This window comes from Nerophis ophidion, linkage group LG28 (assembly GCF_033978795.1).
Source record: "Nerophis ophidion isolate RoL-2023_Sa linkage group LG28, RoL_Noph_v1.0, whole genome shotgun sequence".
NCBI classification, from domain to species: domain Eukaryota; kingdom Metazoa; phylum Chordata; class Actinopteri; order Syngnathiformes; family Syngnathidae; genus Nerophis; species Nerophis ophidion.
Genome location: NC_084638.1, coordinates 30,878,876 through 30,896,924, shown reverse-complemented (window position 1 = coordinate 30,896,924; position 18,049 = coordinate 30,878,876). Strand labels below are relative to the sequence as shown.

The 18,049-nt window shown below is 35.8% G+C and overlaps 1 protein-coding gene across 7 annotated transcripts in view; it reads right to left on the bottom strand.

Annotated features, from left to right (window-relative positions):
* Positions 1 to 18,049, bottom strand: part of rapgef6 (Rap guanine nucleotide exchange factor (GEF) 6) — a 341,924-nt gene that overhangs the window by 21,929 nt on the left and 301,946 nt on the right. For 6 of the 7 annotated variants that reach the window (XM_061891505.1, XM_061891506.1, XM_061891507.1 and 3 more), the window contains 6 exons: positions 17,884 to 18,049; positions 12,936 to 13,147; positions 9,565 to 9,688; positions 4,975 to 4,998; positions 1,919 to 2,139; positions 75 to 248 (listed from right to left, as the gene is read on the bottom strand). The exon at positions 17,884 to 18,049 is cut by the window's right edge and continues 50 nt beyond it. In XM_061891505.1, coding sequence (XP_061747489.1) covers positions 75 to 248; positions 1,919 to 2,139; positions 4,975 to 4,998; positions 9,565 to 9,688; positions 12,936 to 13,147; positions 17,884 to 18,049 — 921 coding nt within the window. The remainder of the gene's footprint in view (positions 1 to 74; positions 249 to 1,918; positions 2,140 to 4,974; positions 4,999 to 9,564; positions 9,689 to 12,935; positions 13,148 to 17,883) is intronic. The other variant, XM_061891508.1, reaches the window with a different exon arrangement.

Sequence of the window (18,049 nt, the reverse complement as noted above, 5' to 3'; positions counted from 1 at the left end):
AAATGATGTTGCGGACCACAATGATTCAATGACCAATCCTAGCACAGTCTACATGCTTCAAAGAAGAAACTCACTCGGAGGGCCCACGTCTTTGGCAGTGCTCTTCTTCCTCAGCGGGTTCAGCGGGACCTGCACCTGAAGGACTTGCGAGACCCGGTTCTGGGTTTTCCCCGAGGGCAGAGCTGACCGCAAGGACACGGGCGACATGTCCGACTTGGTGGACCGCCTGTCGCTCAGGTTCTTGGAAACTGCGAGGAGAAAGGAAGCAAAGTTGGACTTCATCACGCTTCTCAACCAAAGATGTAATGTTCGCCAAAGAGTCTTCTGATGTGATAGATCTTGGAAAAGTACATGCAGGTGCGTACTTGGGTATCAAACAGTGACACAAATCACGCGCCGTGCGTGTAAGGACGATGTCATCGAATGAAATGGCGCTTCATACAAAAAAACAAACATGTCCTAGCCCCTTCCTACTCCGTCACTGATAAAAATATAATGACAAAAGTCCCTAAATATGGACGCTAGGATTACCGTGATTTCCAAACTATAAGATGCTACTTTTTTCCTACGCTTTGCCCCCTGCAGCTTAAAAATGGTGCACCTAATTTATTTTTTGATCTTCACTGCTGGCTGTAATGCAAACACTTTTCATTAAAACCCATCCAAAGACACTTAAATTCCATAAATACGTTTTAGAAAAACATAAACAAGTTGGGAAAAAGAGCAAAGAGGTGAAAAGTAACGGGAAAAAGTTGCAATGTTGACTTTAAACATTGTTATTGTTAACTGTAATCAAAAAAAAAAAAAAGAATCAAAATCAATGTTGTTATGAAATATTTACCTATTCAAGGCGCCGATTACTTATCAAATATTACATTTTTAAATATTTTGGGGGGGGGGAAAATGTTGCATATTTTGTGTTTTTGCCATAAAAAATGTTTTTCTTTCACAATAAGGGCAAAAAAACAACAACTATATATTCAAGCATTATACTATATATATATATATTTGTTGATGTAAATACTGTATATGCAAATATATGTATGTATATATGTATATGTATGTATACATGTATATACATATACATGCATATATACATATGTAGATGTAAATATACGCATATATATGTATATATATATGTATACATGTATATACACATATATATATATTGATGTAAATATATGTATGTATATACATATATACATACATATATATGTATATACATATATATATGTTGATGTAAATATACACATATATATGTGTATGTATACATGTATATACCTATATATATATATATATATACATACATGCGTATGTATGTGTGTATGTATGCATGCATGCATGTGTGTATATATATAAATACACATACATACACACAAAAATTATATATATACATATGTATATACACACATATACATGCATATATACATATACACATATATACATATACACATACATACACATACATATATACATATGTAAATATATGTGTATGTACAGTATATGTAAATAATATAATAAAAAAAAAAATATATGTATATATAAATGTATTTATATATAAATATATGTATGTATACATATATATATATACATACACACACACACACATACATACACAGAAGAAAAACAAATTATATATATATATATATATATATATATATATATTGGTTTTGAAAATACAAATATGAAAATGGCCCCCGCATGCTTTCATATTTCAGTGTGTGGCCCCCATTGGAAAAAGTTTGGACACCCCCGGTCTAAACCAAAATAAGAACATGTTCTGGTACCTTTTCATTAACACTAAAATGTCATACTCTGCCATAGCGGACCAAACAGTACCGCTTGGCGAAAACGGGCTTCAGTTGGCGGACGGTCAACACTGATGCATTGTGGGAAGGTTGCAAGCAAATCCACTCACTGGTGGTGTAGGTGGGCTCGCACTGCAGGGACATGATCTGGTGCTTCTCCTCGTCCGCCTCCACCAGCAGGTTGGACAGGTACTGCTTCACCTTGCGCGCCATCTGGGCGTCCTCGTACAGCTTCTTGGCGTTGAGCAGCGAGCTGCGGCGGACGCGCTTCTTGTGGGCGCCGCCCTGCACGTCCAGCATGTTGGAGTTGGTGCTGCCCTGGCTCAGAGACCTGCGGGGAGGGGGCGGTGGGGAGGTGGGGACAGACAACAAGGACCGGTGAGGTGCGAGGGAAGAGAAAGTGTCGGACAGGTGACGGGGGGTGGGGGTAGGGGGGGGATGCAGAGGAACGGGAAGTAGACGTACAAAGAGAAACCAGTAATACATTAATACACGTCACACACTTTTGGGCAGCCAATTAAAACGCAGGAGGGGCGGGTCCTGTTAACAGTATTGTCCAATAAAGCGAGGTCAATCCAAACTGAGCAGTTTTTCACATTTCAGGTCCATGCAGCTCGCCGCGCGCAACGCTACCAATCAAAATAAAAGCAAAACCAAAAGATGCAGTGGATAGGATATGAGGGATTATTATGGGATGCTGACATTAATCAGCCTGAGTCCAAATAGCATCTTTAAACCTCATGATTGGTACTTTACTACCTCTGTTTGTGTGCAGCCAATAACACATTACAGCTAAATAAATGTCATTAACAATAAACAATTAACATTGTATTAGTATTTTGCTTGTTTATTACAAAAGCTATTTTTTTTTAAATTTGGTGAACTGATTTTTTTTCCATTCAAATTATGCTGACAACTTTTTTGTATAGAAAAATGTGTGCAAAATGAGAGAAAATGTAGTGCAAAGGAAAAATATAATTTAAAATGTATAAAAATTCAGTGTATAAAACATCAGTGCAGAAATATTCGTTACTTTAAAACTCAAGACTCGCTTTCAGTAAATTAAGACTAAAGCAATCGATTATGTCTCAGAACCAGCCAATGGGTTTTGAAGCAACAGATTTTTCTGCCCTGATTTCTTAACACTAAAATTGTATACACTGAATGTTTTTTTACACTAAAATTGTACATACTGAATGTTTTTGTACACTAAAATTGGATATACTGAATGTTTTTGTATACTAAAATTGGATATACTGAATGTTTTTTTACACAAAAATTGGATATACTGAATGTTTTTTATACTAAATGTGTACATACTGAATGTTTTTTTACACTAAAATTGTACATACTGAGTGTTTTTTTTACACTACATTTGTATCTACTGGATGTTTTTTTACACTAAATTTGTATATACTGAATGTTTTTTTACACTAAAATTGGATATACTGAATGTTTTTTACACTAAATTTGTACATACTGAGTGTTTTTTTACACTACATTTTTATATACTCAATATTTTTTTACACTAAATTTGTATTTACTGAATGTTTTTTTAAACTAAATTTGGATATACTGAATGTTTTTTTTTTACACTAAGTTGGTATATACTGAATGTTTTTTACACTAAATTTGGATATACTAAATGTTTTTTTTCACTAAATGTTTATATACTGGGTTTTTCTTTTTACATTAAAATTTTCTGGTAAATTTATACTGAAGCAATCGATCATGTCTTAGAACCAGCCAATGAAGGGAGTTTTTTTTTTTCCTGCACTTAATTTTTTTTTTACACTAAATTTGTATACACTGAATTTGTTTACATGAAATTTCTATACACTTGTATTTTTTGCACTGCATTTTTAGATATAATTTTGTTTTACATTTAATTTTCATACACATAATTCTTGCACTGAATTGTTTTACACTGAATTTTTACACACTGGATTTTTATACACTTAGATTTTTTGCACTGAATTTGTACAGTGATTTTTTTATTACATTGAATTTTTATACACTTATATTTTTTGCACTGGATTTTTACATATTTATTTTTTTACATTAAATTTTTATACACTTGAATTTTTTGCACTGAATTTTTATTACATTGAATTTGTATACACTTATATTTTTAGCACTGAATTTTTACACACTGATTTTTTTTTTGCATTCAATTTTTATACACTATTTTTTGCACTGAATTTTTACATCGATTTTTTTTTACATTTAATTTTTATACACTTACATTTTTTGCACTGAATTTTTTTACATTCAATTTTTATACACTTATATTTTTTGCACGGAATTTTTACATTTAGTTTTTTTACAATGAATTTTTGTACACTTATTTTTTTTGCACTGAATTTTTACAACTGATTTTTTTACATTTACTTTTTACACACAGAATTTTTATACACTTATTTTTTTTGCACTAAATTTTTACATAGAATTGTTTTTACATTTATTTTTATACACTTTTACTTTTTGCACATAATTTATTTTACATTTAAATTTTACACACTGGATTTTTACACACTGATTTTTTTTGCATTAAATTTTTATACACTTATATTTTTTGCACTGAATTTTTACATAGATTTTTTTTTTACATTTAATTTTCATACACTTACATTTTTTGCACAGAATGTTTTTACATTTAAGTTTTATAAACTTGTATTTTTTACACTGAATATTTACGCTGATTTTTAAAACATTTTATCTTAACAAAACTGAATTGTTTAACACACACACCTTTAGTCAATGAAAGTGTCAGCATAATTTGATGTATACAAAATTCAATTCACAAATTCAGCGACGTACCCTTAGTGTAAAAAAAAAAAAAGAAGCTTCCGTAATAAAAACAAAAACAAATGAACCTCGATAATTAGAAGCTATGAGACTCAGATGCATGATGATGTCATCATAGACACAACATTGATGATGATGATGATGAAGATGACGAACTTTTTTGTGGGTCAGTTGGGTGTAGGCTGCCAATGGAAGGGTTAACACACACACACACACACACACACATACATACGCGCACACACACACAGGCATGGTGTAAAGTGAGTCTGAGGGGGCGGGGCATGCAGTTTAAAAGATGCACGGTGAGTTTTTTTTGCCACGCCGGCAAAAAGCAAATGGCCACAGGGGACAAACTTACCCTAAACTCTTCCACCTCTTCTTCCTGCAAGCGAGAGGTGCGAAGATTGAAGACATTTTTTTTTATTTTGGAGGGTGGAGGACGGTAAGGAAGGGGTGGGGGGGGGGGCATGGTGTCTGTAATGGAACTCATGCTGCCATGAAGGAATGATGGCAAGATGGAGAACAGCAAACACACGGGAGACATGTCCCCATATCGTCCGAAGAAGTGTGCATCATGTGACCATGTTTGTTGAAGCCACGGGAGACATGTCCCCATATCGTCCGAAGAAGTGTGCATCATGTGACCATGTTTGTTGAAGCCACGGGAGACATGTCCCCATATCGTCCGAAGAAGTGTGCATCATGTGACCATGTTTGTTGAAGCCACGGGAGACATGTCCCCATATCGTCCGAAGAAGTGTGCATCATGTGACCATGTTTGTTGAAGCCACATAGGACAGAAGTGTTGGGACACCTTTAACAAATGGTGTCTGTGGCGCCCATACTTGCCAACCCTCCCGGATTTTCCGGTAGACTCCCGAAAATTCAGCGCCTCTCCCGAAAACCTCCTGGAAGAAATTTTCTCCCCCGAAATTCAGCGGAGCTGGAAGACACGCCCCCTCCAGCTTCATGCAAACCTGAATGGGGACCGCCTTTTTTCACGTCCGCTTTCCCACTATATAAACAGCTTGCCTGCCCAATCACGTTACATCTTCGGATTTTAATAAAAAAACTGCACACACAAGGAGACGAAGCAGAAGAACGAGGAAGTTACAGCCATGGCGACGCCGTCTGTAATAGAGTGATGCTATGTTGTCTGTCGCCATCTCCTGGTGAATGTTGGCTATAGCATTATGGGGTTGCTTTTTGATTGGCCAGCGATTTATGTGGTGTTGCGCTCCAGTACGCAAATGGCAGAACAAAGGTTACTCAAATAGTGAAAGGTAAATGTTTTTTTGTTTTTTTTTAGTAACCAGCAAGCACAGTACAGTAAGTAGAAACACTGTGTTTTTATTACTGTGTATTTGAGAGGTGCCGTCTGAAATTCAACTATTTACTTTATTTATATATGTAATATAATAAATATATATAGCTAGAATTCACTGAAAGTCAAGTATTTCACATATATATATATATATATATATATATATATATATATATATTTTTTTTTTTTTTTTTTTTTCCAAGATGGCGCTGCTGTAGGCAGGAGCTCTGTGCTCTTGTATCATCCTTTTGTGTTTCCCTCTTGTTTTCATGTGTTATTATATTTTTTTGTCTTTTGGTCCGGGACCCTTTGGGACTGTGTGACAAGGGGTGTCACTTTCGTGACCTCTGTGGTGCTTTTTTTGTGGACTTCTGGATCTGCCTCCCGGGAGCCCTTTGGCCATGGAGACCAGCTGCTGGGTGTCTGCCACACCGGAGTCGCTTTGGAGGGACTGGAGGAGATGCGGATGAGGGGACAGGGCTGCGGAGCTGGCACTGAGCGCTGGGACGGAGAGGCTTCGCGGTGTCTTGGCTGGGTGAGCAGGTGTCGGACACCTCAGTCTCCTTGGACGTATCATCGCTCATCCATGCGGACTGGACACTGGCCGGGAGCGGAGTCGGCTGTCTTGGTTGCTTTATCTGCTGCTTTAATGTCTTTAATGTCCTATGTGTTCTTTGATGTTTGTGTACTATGGCTATGATTTGTTGTTTTTTTCCCTTGGCCTCAGTCTGCACCCCCTCTCCAGGGCCCAGGCTAAAACCGATTTTTAAATTTTATTTTAATCTTCTATTCCCCCCCCCCCTGTTTACCTGTATCTCATCTTTTTTTGTAAGGGGCGCTGGAAGCCGGCAGACCCGTCAGCGATCCTGTTCTGTCTCCCTGTAATGTTTGTCTGATCTTGAATGGGATTGTGCTGAAAATTGTAATTTTCCTGAAGGAACTCTCCTGACGGAATAAATAAAGTACTATCTAATCTATATATATATATATATATATATATATATATGAAATACTCGAGTTGGTGAATTGTAGATGTAAATATACTCCTCCACTCCACCCCCGACCACGACCCCCATCCCCCACCTCCCGAAATCGGAGGTCTCAAGGTTGGCAAGTATGGTGGCGCCCCCTCTGGGTTGTGGTCACAATGCTTTATAAAATATGCAAGCATTTGTTTTATAATCATGAGACAAACTAGCTATGATTTATGGACAGATAGTGGCAAAGTCCCGCCACCAATTTGACACACACGTGCTTGTCAGTCCCCTAAAGGTGTGTACCAAATTTTCTGCCGATTGGGATAAACACCCCAAAGTTACAGTGGCTGTTTTCAGCCGTGTGAAAAATTTCCAGTCAGATATAAGTCAATAACAGCGTGTTTGTTGTGACACACTTTCTGGAGTCCTCTTTGTTCTTTGTTGTGTATTTGTCCAGTTGTCAGGTCAGCAAACTCCTCCGAGCACAGCCGTGTGGAAAAAGTAAGAACAAAGCTTCCCCGAAAAGCTTACAATTGTCCAAAAAGTCTCGCTAAGATAAATAATTAAAATTCAGGTGTGTCCCAACACCTCTGTCCACTCTTGGAGTACACAAGGACTGTCTGTAGGGGGCAGTGTTGCATCATCCTGCATGTCAATACTTGAAGTGCCGATGTGTTCAAGTCCGAGAAATGTTGGCTTTCAAAGAATATTCATTTTCACCCCATTGGTGGAGTAAGACAGTAGTAGTAGTAGTAATAATAGTAGTAGTAGTAGTAATATTTATAATAGCAGTAGTAGTAATAGTAGTCATAATAGTAGTAGTTGTAGTAGTACTAGTAGTAGTATTTATAATAGTTGTAGACGTAGTAGTAATATTTATAATAGTATTAGTAGTAGTTGTAGATGTAGTACTAGTAATATTTATAATAGTAGTAGTAGTAATAGTAGTCATAATAGTAGGAGTAATAGTAGTAGTTGTAGATGTAGTAGTAGTAGTACTAGTAGTAGTATTTATAATAGTAGTAGTTGTAGACGTAGTAGTAATATTTACAATAGTAGTAGTTGTAGATGTAGTTATATGCATAATAGTAGTAGTAGTAGTATTTATAATTATAGTAGTAGTAGTAGTAATAGTAGTAGTTGTAGATGTAGTAGTAGTAATATTTATAATGGTAGTAGTAGCATTTGTAGACTTAGTAGTAGTAATATTTATAATAGTAGTAGTAGTCGTAATAATAGTAGTAGTAATAGTTGTAGTTGTAGTAGTAGTAATAGTTATTGTAAAAGTAGTAGTGGTAGTCCTAATAGTAGTAGTAATAGTAGTTGTAATTGTTGACGTGGTAGTCTCATGTATAATAGTAGCAATAGTAGTAGTGGTTGTAGTTGTAGTAGTAGTAATATTCATAATAGTAATAATAGTAGTAATAGTAATAACAGTACAATTAATAAATATTATTAGTAGTAGTATTAATAATAATAGAAATAGTAGTAACAATAATATTAGTAGTAGTGGTTGTAGTTGTAGTAGTAGTAATGATAATAATAATAATAGTAGTAATATTAATAATAGTAACAGTACAATTAATAAATAGTAGTAGTAGTATTAATAATAATAGAAATAGTAGTAACAATAATATTAGTAGTAGTATTAGTAGTTGTAGACTTAGTAGTAGTAATATTTATAATTGTAGTAGTAGTCGTAATAGTAGTAGTAGTAGTAGTAGTTGTAGACGTAGTAGTAGTAATAGTTGTAGACATAGTATTATTATTTATAAAAGTAGTAATAGTAGTTGTAGATGTAGCAGTAGTGTTATTTATATTAGTAGTAATAGTAGTTCTAGATGTAGTAGTAGTAATATTTATAGTAGTAGTTGTAATAGTAGTAGTAATAGTAGTTGTAGACATAGTAGTAGTAGTAATAATATTTATAATAGTAGTAATAGTAGTAGTAGTAGTAGTGGTTGTAGTTGTAGTAGTAGTAATATTTATAATATTAGTAGTAGTAATAGTATTAGTAGTAATATTTATAATAGTAGTAGTAATATTTTTAATAGTAGTATTGGTTGTAGTTGTAGTAGTATTAGTATTTATAATAATATTAGTAGTAGTAATAGTGGTAGAAGTAATATTTATAATAGTAGTAGTAGTAGTAATATTTATAATAGTAGAAATAGTAGTAGTAGTAGTAGTAGTGGTTTTAGTTGTAGTACTATTTACAATAATATTAGTAGTAGTAGTAATATTTATAATAGTAATAGTAGTAGTAATATTTAAAATAGTAGTAATAGTAGTAGTAGTGGATGTAGTAGTAGTAATATTTATAATAATATTAGTGGTAGTAATAGTAGTAGTAGTAATATTTATAATAGTAGTAATAGAGGTAGTAGTGGTTGTAGTGGTAGTAGTAGTAATATTTATAATAGTAGTAGTAGTAGTAGTAACTGTAGTAGTAGTAGTAATGGTAATAGTAGGAGTAGTAGTAATAATATTAGTATTAATTGTAACAGTAATATCAATAGTAGTAACAGTAATATTAATAATAGTAGTAGTAGTAGTATTAGTAGTAGTAATATTAATACTAATAGTAGTAATAGTAATATTAATAGTAGTAGTAGTAATACTAATAGTAGTAGAAGAAGTAACACACCTTTGTCTGAACATGAGTGCGGGGTCCATGTTGGCCGAGGTCATCCTCACCACATGTCGAATCTCCTTGGCGATCATCCTGAGCTTCTCAAAGTTCACCAGGCCGTCCACCGTGGAGTCATTACCTGCCAAACACCAACAATACCACAAATAATACAACAATTTCATAAACAATAAAACAATATACCAATAAAACAAGGTAACAAACAATAAACCAAGTGCATGACTAATATTACAAGAAACTACAAATACCATATTTTCGGACTATAAGTCGCAGTTTTTTTCATAGTTTGGCCGGGGGTGCGACTTATACTTATACCGAAAAATACGGTAATACAACTACATCTACACTATTACAAATAAAACCAATACAAGTATACACTTTTTTTTTTTACATTGAATTTTTACACACTGAATTTTTATACACTTATATTCTTTGCACTGAAATTTTTTACATTAAATTTTTACACACTGGATTTTTATACACTGGATTTTTTGCACTGAATTTTTTACACTTATATTTTTTTTGCACTGAATTTTTATATTGATTTTTTTTTACGTTTAATTTTATACACTTACATTTTTTGCACTGAATTTTTTTACATTGAATTTTTACACACTGGATTTTTATACACTTACATTTTTTGCACTGAATTTTTTTTTACATTTAATTATTACACAAATAATTTTTATATACTTATTTTTTTACCACTGGATTTTTACTTTTTTTTTTTTTACATGTAATTTTTATACACTTATATTTTTGCACTGAATTTTTTTACATTGAATTTTTACACACTGGATTTTTATACACTGGATTTTTTGCACCGAACTTTTACACAGATTTTTTTTTTTACATTGAATTTTTACACACTGGATTTATATACATTTATTTCTGCACTGGATTTTTACATATAATTTCTTCTACATTTAATTTGTATGCACTTATATTCTTTGCACTGAATTTTTTTACAAAAATTTTTTACACTGAATTTCTACACTGATTTTTTTTTACATTGAATTTTTACACACTGAATTTGTATACACTTATATTTTTTGTACTGGATTTTTACAAATATTTTTTTTTACATTTAATTTTTATACACTTAGATTTCTTGCACTGAATTTTTTTACATTGAATTTTACACACTGGATTTGTATAAACTTTTTTCTGCACTGGATTTTTACAAATATTTTTTTTTACATTTAATTTTTATGCACTTATATTCTTTGCACTGAATTTTTTTACAATACATTTTTACACACTGAATTTTTGCACTGAATTTCTACACAGATTTTTTTTTACACTGAATTTTTCTACACTTAAATTTTTTGCACTGGATTTTTACGTATAATTTTTTTACATGTAATTTTTATACACTTATATTCTTTGCACTGAATTTTTTTAAATGAAATTTTTACACACTGGATTTTTTGCACTGAATTTTTACACTGATTCTTTCTTACACACTGGATTTTTATACACCCCTATTTTTTGCACTGAATTTTTGTATTGAATTGTTTTTACATTTAATTTGTATACACATATCTTATGCACTGAATTTTTTTGCGTTGAAGTTTTACACACTAGCTTTTTATTAAATGGATTTTTTGCACATTTTTACACTGATTTTTTTTACATTGAATTTTTACACTGAATTTGTATACACTTATGTTTTTTGCACTGAATTTTTATATTGATTTTTTTTTACGTTTAATTTTATACACTTACATTTTTTGCACTGAATTTTTTTACATTGAATTTTTACACACTGGATTTTTATACACTTACATTTTTTGCACTGAATTTTTTTTTACATTTAATTATTACACAAATAATTTTTATATACTTATTTTTTTACCACTGGATTTTTACTTTTTTTTTTTTTACATGTAATTTTTATACACTTATATTTTTGCACTGAATTTTTTTACATTGAATTTTTACACACTGGATTTTTATACACTGGATTTTTTGCACCGAACTTTTACACAGATTTTTTTTTTTACATTGAATTTTTACACACTGGATTTATATACATTTATTTCTGCACTGGATTTTTACATATAATTTCTTCTACATTTAATTTGTATGCACTTATATTCTTTGCACTGAATTTTTTTACAAAAATTTTTTACACTGAATTTCTACACTGATTTTTTTTTACATTGAATTTTTACACACTGAATTTGTATACACTTATATTTTTTGTACTGGATTTTTACAAATATTTTTTTTTACATTTAATTTTTATACACTTAGATTTCTTGCACTGAATTTTTTTACATTGAATTTTACACACTGGATTTGTATAAACTTTTTTCTGCACTGGATTTTTACAAATATTTTTTTTTACATGTAATTTTTATGCACTTATATTCTTTGCACTGAATTTTTTTACAATACATTTTTACACACTGAATTTTTGCACTGAATTTCTACACAGATTTTTTTTTACATTGAATTTTTACACACTGAATTTTTCTACACTTAAATTTTTTGCACTGGATTTTTACGTATAATTTTTTTACATGTAATTTTTATACACTTATATTCTTTGCACTGAATTTTTTTAAATGAAATTTTCACACACTGGATTTTTTGCACTGAATTTTTACACTGATTCTTTCTTACACACTGGATTTTTATACACTTATATTTTTTGCACTGAATTTTTATATTGAATTGTTTTTACATTTAATTTGTATACACATATCTTATGCACTGAATTTTTTTGCGTTGAAGTTTTACACACTAGCTTTTTATTAAATGGATTTTTTGCACAACATTTTTACACTGATTTTTTTTACATTGAATTTTTACACTGAATTTGTATACACTTATGTTTTTTGCACTGAATTTTTACATTACATTTTTTTACATTTAATTTTTATACACTTATATTTTTTGCACTGAATTTTAAAACACTGAATCTTAACAAAACTGAATTAGGACACTTATTGTATTTTTTTTCCATTTTAGGCTTAGGGCCGACCACAAAGACCACTCCCCTGGTTTTAAGTCTCGTTTTTGGGCACCACGAGCTGGAGCCAGCACTCGGACCTCGGAGCGCGTGCAGGAGTGTAAAATTGTGTAAACATTTCCAAGCATTTCCAAGCACTTCACCCAAAATTCAAGCATTTTTCAAATATTGAAAACATAACATTAAAATCCAAGCATTTTCAAAGTTTTTAAGCACCCGTACGTATAATTTTAGTGTGTGTATAATTAATACTATAATAATATAGGGATATTAGTGTGTGTGAGTAATATATTGCAAGATGAGTCAAATGTTAGACAATGAAGACTTTAACAGAAGTAAAAGGTCCTGTTGAGAGAGGAACTTTCCACAATAAAACAGGAAGCGGTACCTTCGTGCAAGAAGGTGAGGTCCTTCTTAACGACGGGGAAGAGCGGGATGATGGGCGGCTGCATGCTCTGGCTGCTCAGCACGTTGCGATACTTGGCCATGTTCCTGGACGGGTCGAACACGTCCTGCAGGTCACCGAACAACTTGTCGTACTTGCTGGGCAGCTTCTCCCAGGAGCCGCGCAGCCGCGCCACCGGGGCCAGGTTCAGACCGCTGGGGGAACGCAAAAAAAATATATAAAGAATATGAGAAACTGTTCCCAATTTTATAGGGAAAAAAGGTGACACATTGGGAGAAAAAGACTGTTTTCAGTAAATTTTTTGTTTTTTAATCTTTATTATTTACTTCAAGTTATTACAGTATGCCTCTATATGTCAGGCTTTGTTTCTGTTTTAGTTTTTTCCTCTGCATTTGTCTGTTTCCTCTGTGTTTAGTAACTCCTGTCTTTAGTTCCTGTCTAGTGCTCTTATTTTGTCAGCTTCCTGTCTTGTTCCCTGAGTGCTGTGTTACCCTTCAGCTGCGGCTGATTGGCATCTGGCCACACCTGTTGCCAATCAGCCCGCTCCTATTTGTATCTGCTTTGTCTTGTGTCAGTTGCTGGATCATTGTATTGTCATTCGGACTTGTCGTTGGAGTGCCATCTCCGGGTTGGGGAGGAGACCCTGCCCCAAGTGGAGGAGTTCAAGTACCTAGGAGTCTTGTTCACGAGTGGGGGAAGAGTGGATCGTGAGATCGACAGGCGGATCGGTGCGGCGTCTTCAGTAATGCGGACGTTGTATCGATCCGTTGTGGTGAAGAAGGAGCTGAGCCGGAAGGCAAAGCTCTCAATTTACCGGTCGATCTACGTTCCCATCCTCACCTATGGTCATGAGCTTTGGGTCATGACCGAAAGGATAAGATCACGGGTACAAGCGGCCGAAATGAGTTTCCTCCGCCGGGCGGCGGGGCTCTCCCTTAGAGATAGGGTGAGAAGCTCTGCCATCCGTGAGGATCTCAACGTAAATCCGCTGATCCTCCACATCGAGAGGAGCCAGATGAGGTGGTTCGGGCATCTGGTCAGGATGCCGCCCGAACGCCTCCCTAGGGAGGTGTTTAGGGCACGTCCAGCTGGTAGGAGGCCACGGGGAAGACCCAGGACACGTTGGGAAGACTATGTCTCCCGGCTGGCCTGGGAACGCCTCGGGATCCCCCGGGAAGAGCTAGACGAAGTGGCTGGAGATAGGGAAGTCTGGGCTTCCCTGCTTAGGCTGCTGCCCCCGCGACCCGACCTCGGATAAGCGGAAGATGATGGATGGATGGATGGACATGTCGTTGCCATATGTTGCTCTTGTCGTGTCGATGTGATTCTTTTCAGCTATTACCTGTCATGCTACATTTTGTCCTGGTCGTCATAGCGCTAAGCTGTTCCTGTTAGCCATTAGTTATTTCCAGTTTTTCTGTTTGCTATCCACTAGCTTCCATGCTAAAGTTCCTTTTTGTTTTCTAGCTTCCAGTGCTAGCTCCCTTAGTTTGTTATTCCGCCCACGTGCGTGCTTTTTGTTTGTTCTTGTTTAGTTTGAATTAAATCATGTTTTCATATGCTTGAGGTTCATCAACAACTAATAACTTTGACACTATATACATATTTATTTAATCTTTTTTATCAAATTTGGCCAAAGGGGGCACATTTCAATTTCTTAACTTTTGTGTGGTGTTCGGGTCTGTGGGACCCGTTTTCACTTTTTATTAAAAGAAAATGATACAATTAATTAATTTTTCAAACTGAGACTCACTGACTTTGGCTCATTTTCTGTGAAGAACATATATCAGAATACATATTTAATGACCACACAAAATATACCCCCTCTACGTACACAGAACATCAGAGGGTCAAATGTGCGAGAAAATGAGAGCAGACAGTGTTGACAAACAATCTCGCAACCTTGTTTTGGAACCGCAGGTGCAGAAACACAGAAGAAGAATCCCTTTGGTATACCGCTAGCTATACCGCAGGGGCGGTATAGCTCGGTTGGTAGAGCGGCCGTGCCAGCAACTTGAGGGTTGCAGGTTCGATCCCCGCTTCCGCCATCCCAGTCACTGCCGTTGTATCCTTGGGCAAGACACTTTACCCACCTGCTCCCAGTGCCACCCACACTGGTTTGAATGTAACTTAGATATTGGGTTTCACTATGTAAAGCGCTTTGAGTCACTAGAGATAAGCCGCTATATAAATATCATTCACTTCACTTCACAGAAAACTGGCAGAGAAAATTTCCGTGCAACGTTCATATTGTTGTTACTCAGCCGGCGTTTGTGGGTCTGATGGACCCACACATTTCTCTGCCAGTTTCTGCATCCCACAGGGATTCTTCTTTAATCAAACAATTTATGTTAAAATACTGAACAAAAAAGAGTTAATATGTATAATGGGGACACAAATTTCTCCGCCCTGCAGCAGCCACCAGCAGCAATTATTCATTCCTGAATAAAGGAGCTGCCTTCATAAGCCTGCTGATCCTGCCATGAGGCGCCGGAATATAGTCTTCTGTACCGTAAGCCGACACAAGCTTTATGCTCTCTCTCACTCTCTGTCCTGATCTTTCCTTGCGTTTATTGTCGTGTCCTCCCTCACCCCGCAGTTCCTTGTGCGCATCCCCTGTGTGTCGTGTGCTCCTGGATCTTCCCTGCCTCACTCGTGCCTTCCTGGTTCTCGACTCCTCGCTTGCCCCCGGACTACGACGACTCGCTCCTGCCTCTCGACCCCGCTTCCGCCCCTGGATAACCCTGCCTGCCTTGCCCTTGTCGGACAGCCCCGCTCCTCTAAACACGCACCTCCAACATTGACAGTAAAACCCACCCCCATGCTTCACAGTAGGTATGGTGTTCTTGGGATGCAACTCAGTTTTCTTCTTCCTCCAAACACGACAAGTTGAGTTTATACCAAAATGGATACATGGATACAGAGGATTGGGGGAATGTCATGTGGTCAGATGAAACCAAAATAGAACTTTTTGGTATAAACTCAACTCGTCGTGTTTGGAGGAAGAAGAATACTGAGTTGCATCCCAAGAACACCATACCTACTGTGAAGCATGGGGGTGGAAACATCATGCTTTGGGGCTGTTTTTCTGCTAAGGGGACAGGACGATTGATTTGTGTTAAGGAAAGAATGAATGGGGCCATGTATCGTGAGATCTGGAGCCAAAACCTCCTTCCATCAGTGAAAGCTTTGAATGGTTGACCAAATACTTATTTTCCACCATAATTTACAAATATATTCTTTAAAATTCCTAAATTGTGAATTCCTGGATTTGTTTTCCACATTCTGTCTCTCACAGTTGAAGTGTACCTATGATGAAAATTACAGACCTCTGTCATCATTTGAAGTGGGAGAACTTGCACAATCGCTGGCTGACTAAATACTTTTTTGCCCCAATGTATATATATATATATATATATATATATATATATATATATATATAATACATCTTTGGACATTATTGGCACAGTGGGGAGAGTGGCCGTGCGCAACCCGAGGGTCCCTGGTTCAATCCCCACCTAGTACCAACCTCGTCACGTCCGTTGTGTCCTGAGCAAGACACTTCACCCTTGCTCCTGATAGGTGCTGGTTAGCGCCTTGCATGGCAGCTCCCTCCATCAGTGTGTGAATGTGTGTGTGAATGGGTAAATGTGGAAGTAGTGTCAAAGCGCTTTGAGTACCTTGAAGGTAGAAAAGCGCTATACAAGAACAACCCATTTATCATTTATTTCCCCCACCCACTGGTGTCAGTTGCCGTCATCTCCCCTCTGCAAACCATAACAGTTTCACCACTTGAATGTTAACGCGAATCCTGCATCTTCTGTGACATTACTGAAAACTGCTATTTAGCAGTAATGAAGTTATTTGCAACTCCAACTACCATACACTGTATAGAAGGATGGCAAATTCTGAATGTGAATCATACTTTAAGGCAGGAGTAGGGAACCTATGGCTCTAGAGCCAGATGTCTTTTGATGACTGCATCTGGCTCTCGGATGAATCTGAGCTGACATTGCTTAACAGGATAAGTAATGATTAATTCCATTTGTCATCACAGTGTTAAAAACAACGTTCAAAATATAAAACATTCTCATGCATTTTTATGTTCAAGAAGTTGCGTTAATGGTAAGAAGTAATTTATTTATTTTTGGTTAGTGTGGGGCTTGCCCTCCCGGGGGTTCTTCAGACCACTAAGCACCGACATGAGAGCCTGTTTTAGGGTTACAATATTGTTTTATTTTTCAATCGGTCTCTCAGTTGCCTTCCAGCAATTGTTTTTTCCTCTTTCGTCCTCAATCGCGCTCTGGCTCCAGCCCCGACCCCGTCTCTCCTCCTGGCTGCTGCTTATAACAGAGCGACGTGTGATTAGATAACAAGGCCCAGGTGGGCCATCTACGCACCTGTCGCTGATTTGGAGGCCGGTCCTGGCAACATCCCGCTTTGCTGCAGGCCCGCAGGCCACGCCCCCTCCACAGTTAACTTCAGAATAACAATGGTAATACAAAGAATAAGAGCTATTATACTCTGGAAATGTTGGTCTTACTTAAAAATGCACGTGTTTAGTTGTGTTCAGTGTTAAAAAAAATATATTATATGGCTCTTAGGGAAATACATTTTTAAATATTTGGCTTTTTGGCTCTCTCAGACAAAAAGGTTCCCGACCCCTGCTTTGAGGTAATAGTGTTTTATAATAAATGCTGTATAGAAAATGTCATCTTAAGGATCATTAAACCAGATTTTGTTTTTGGAAAAACATATTAGTTTTAACTGTTTTATGGGCCAAAGCTTATAAAACTTAGGCATCTTCAGAATGGATCTGACTACCATTTAAAAAAGTTTCCCTTTAGGGGACCTGTTTTTTTGTCCCCATACCGTCAAAGTGTAAACAGAGCAATGTCCTCATTAAAATAAAGTAAGAACACACACACACCTGATGATGGCGAACATGGAGTTGAAGTTCTTGCACTCCCGACACTGCAGTGCGATCTTGATGAAATGCTTGATGGTCTTCATCCTCTTCAGGGCGTTCGGTTCCTTCAGGATCTCCGTGGCCACCCAGAAGGTCTCCTGGTTGATCACCTCCTCAAACTGCTTCA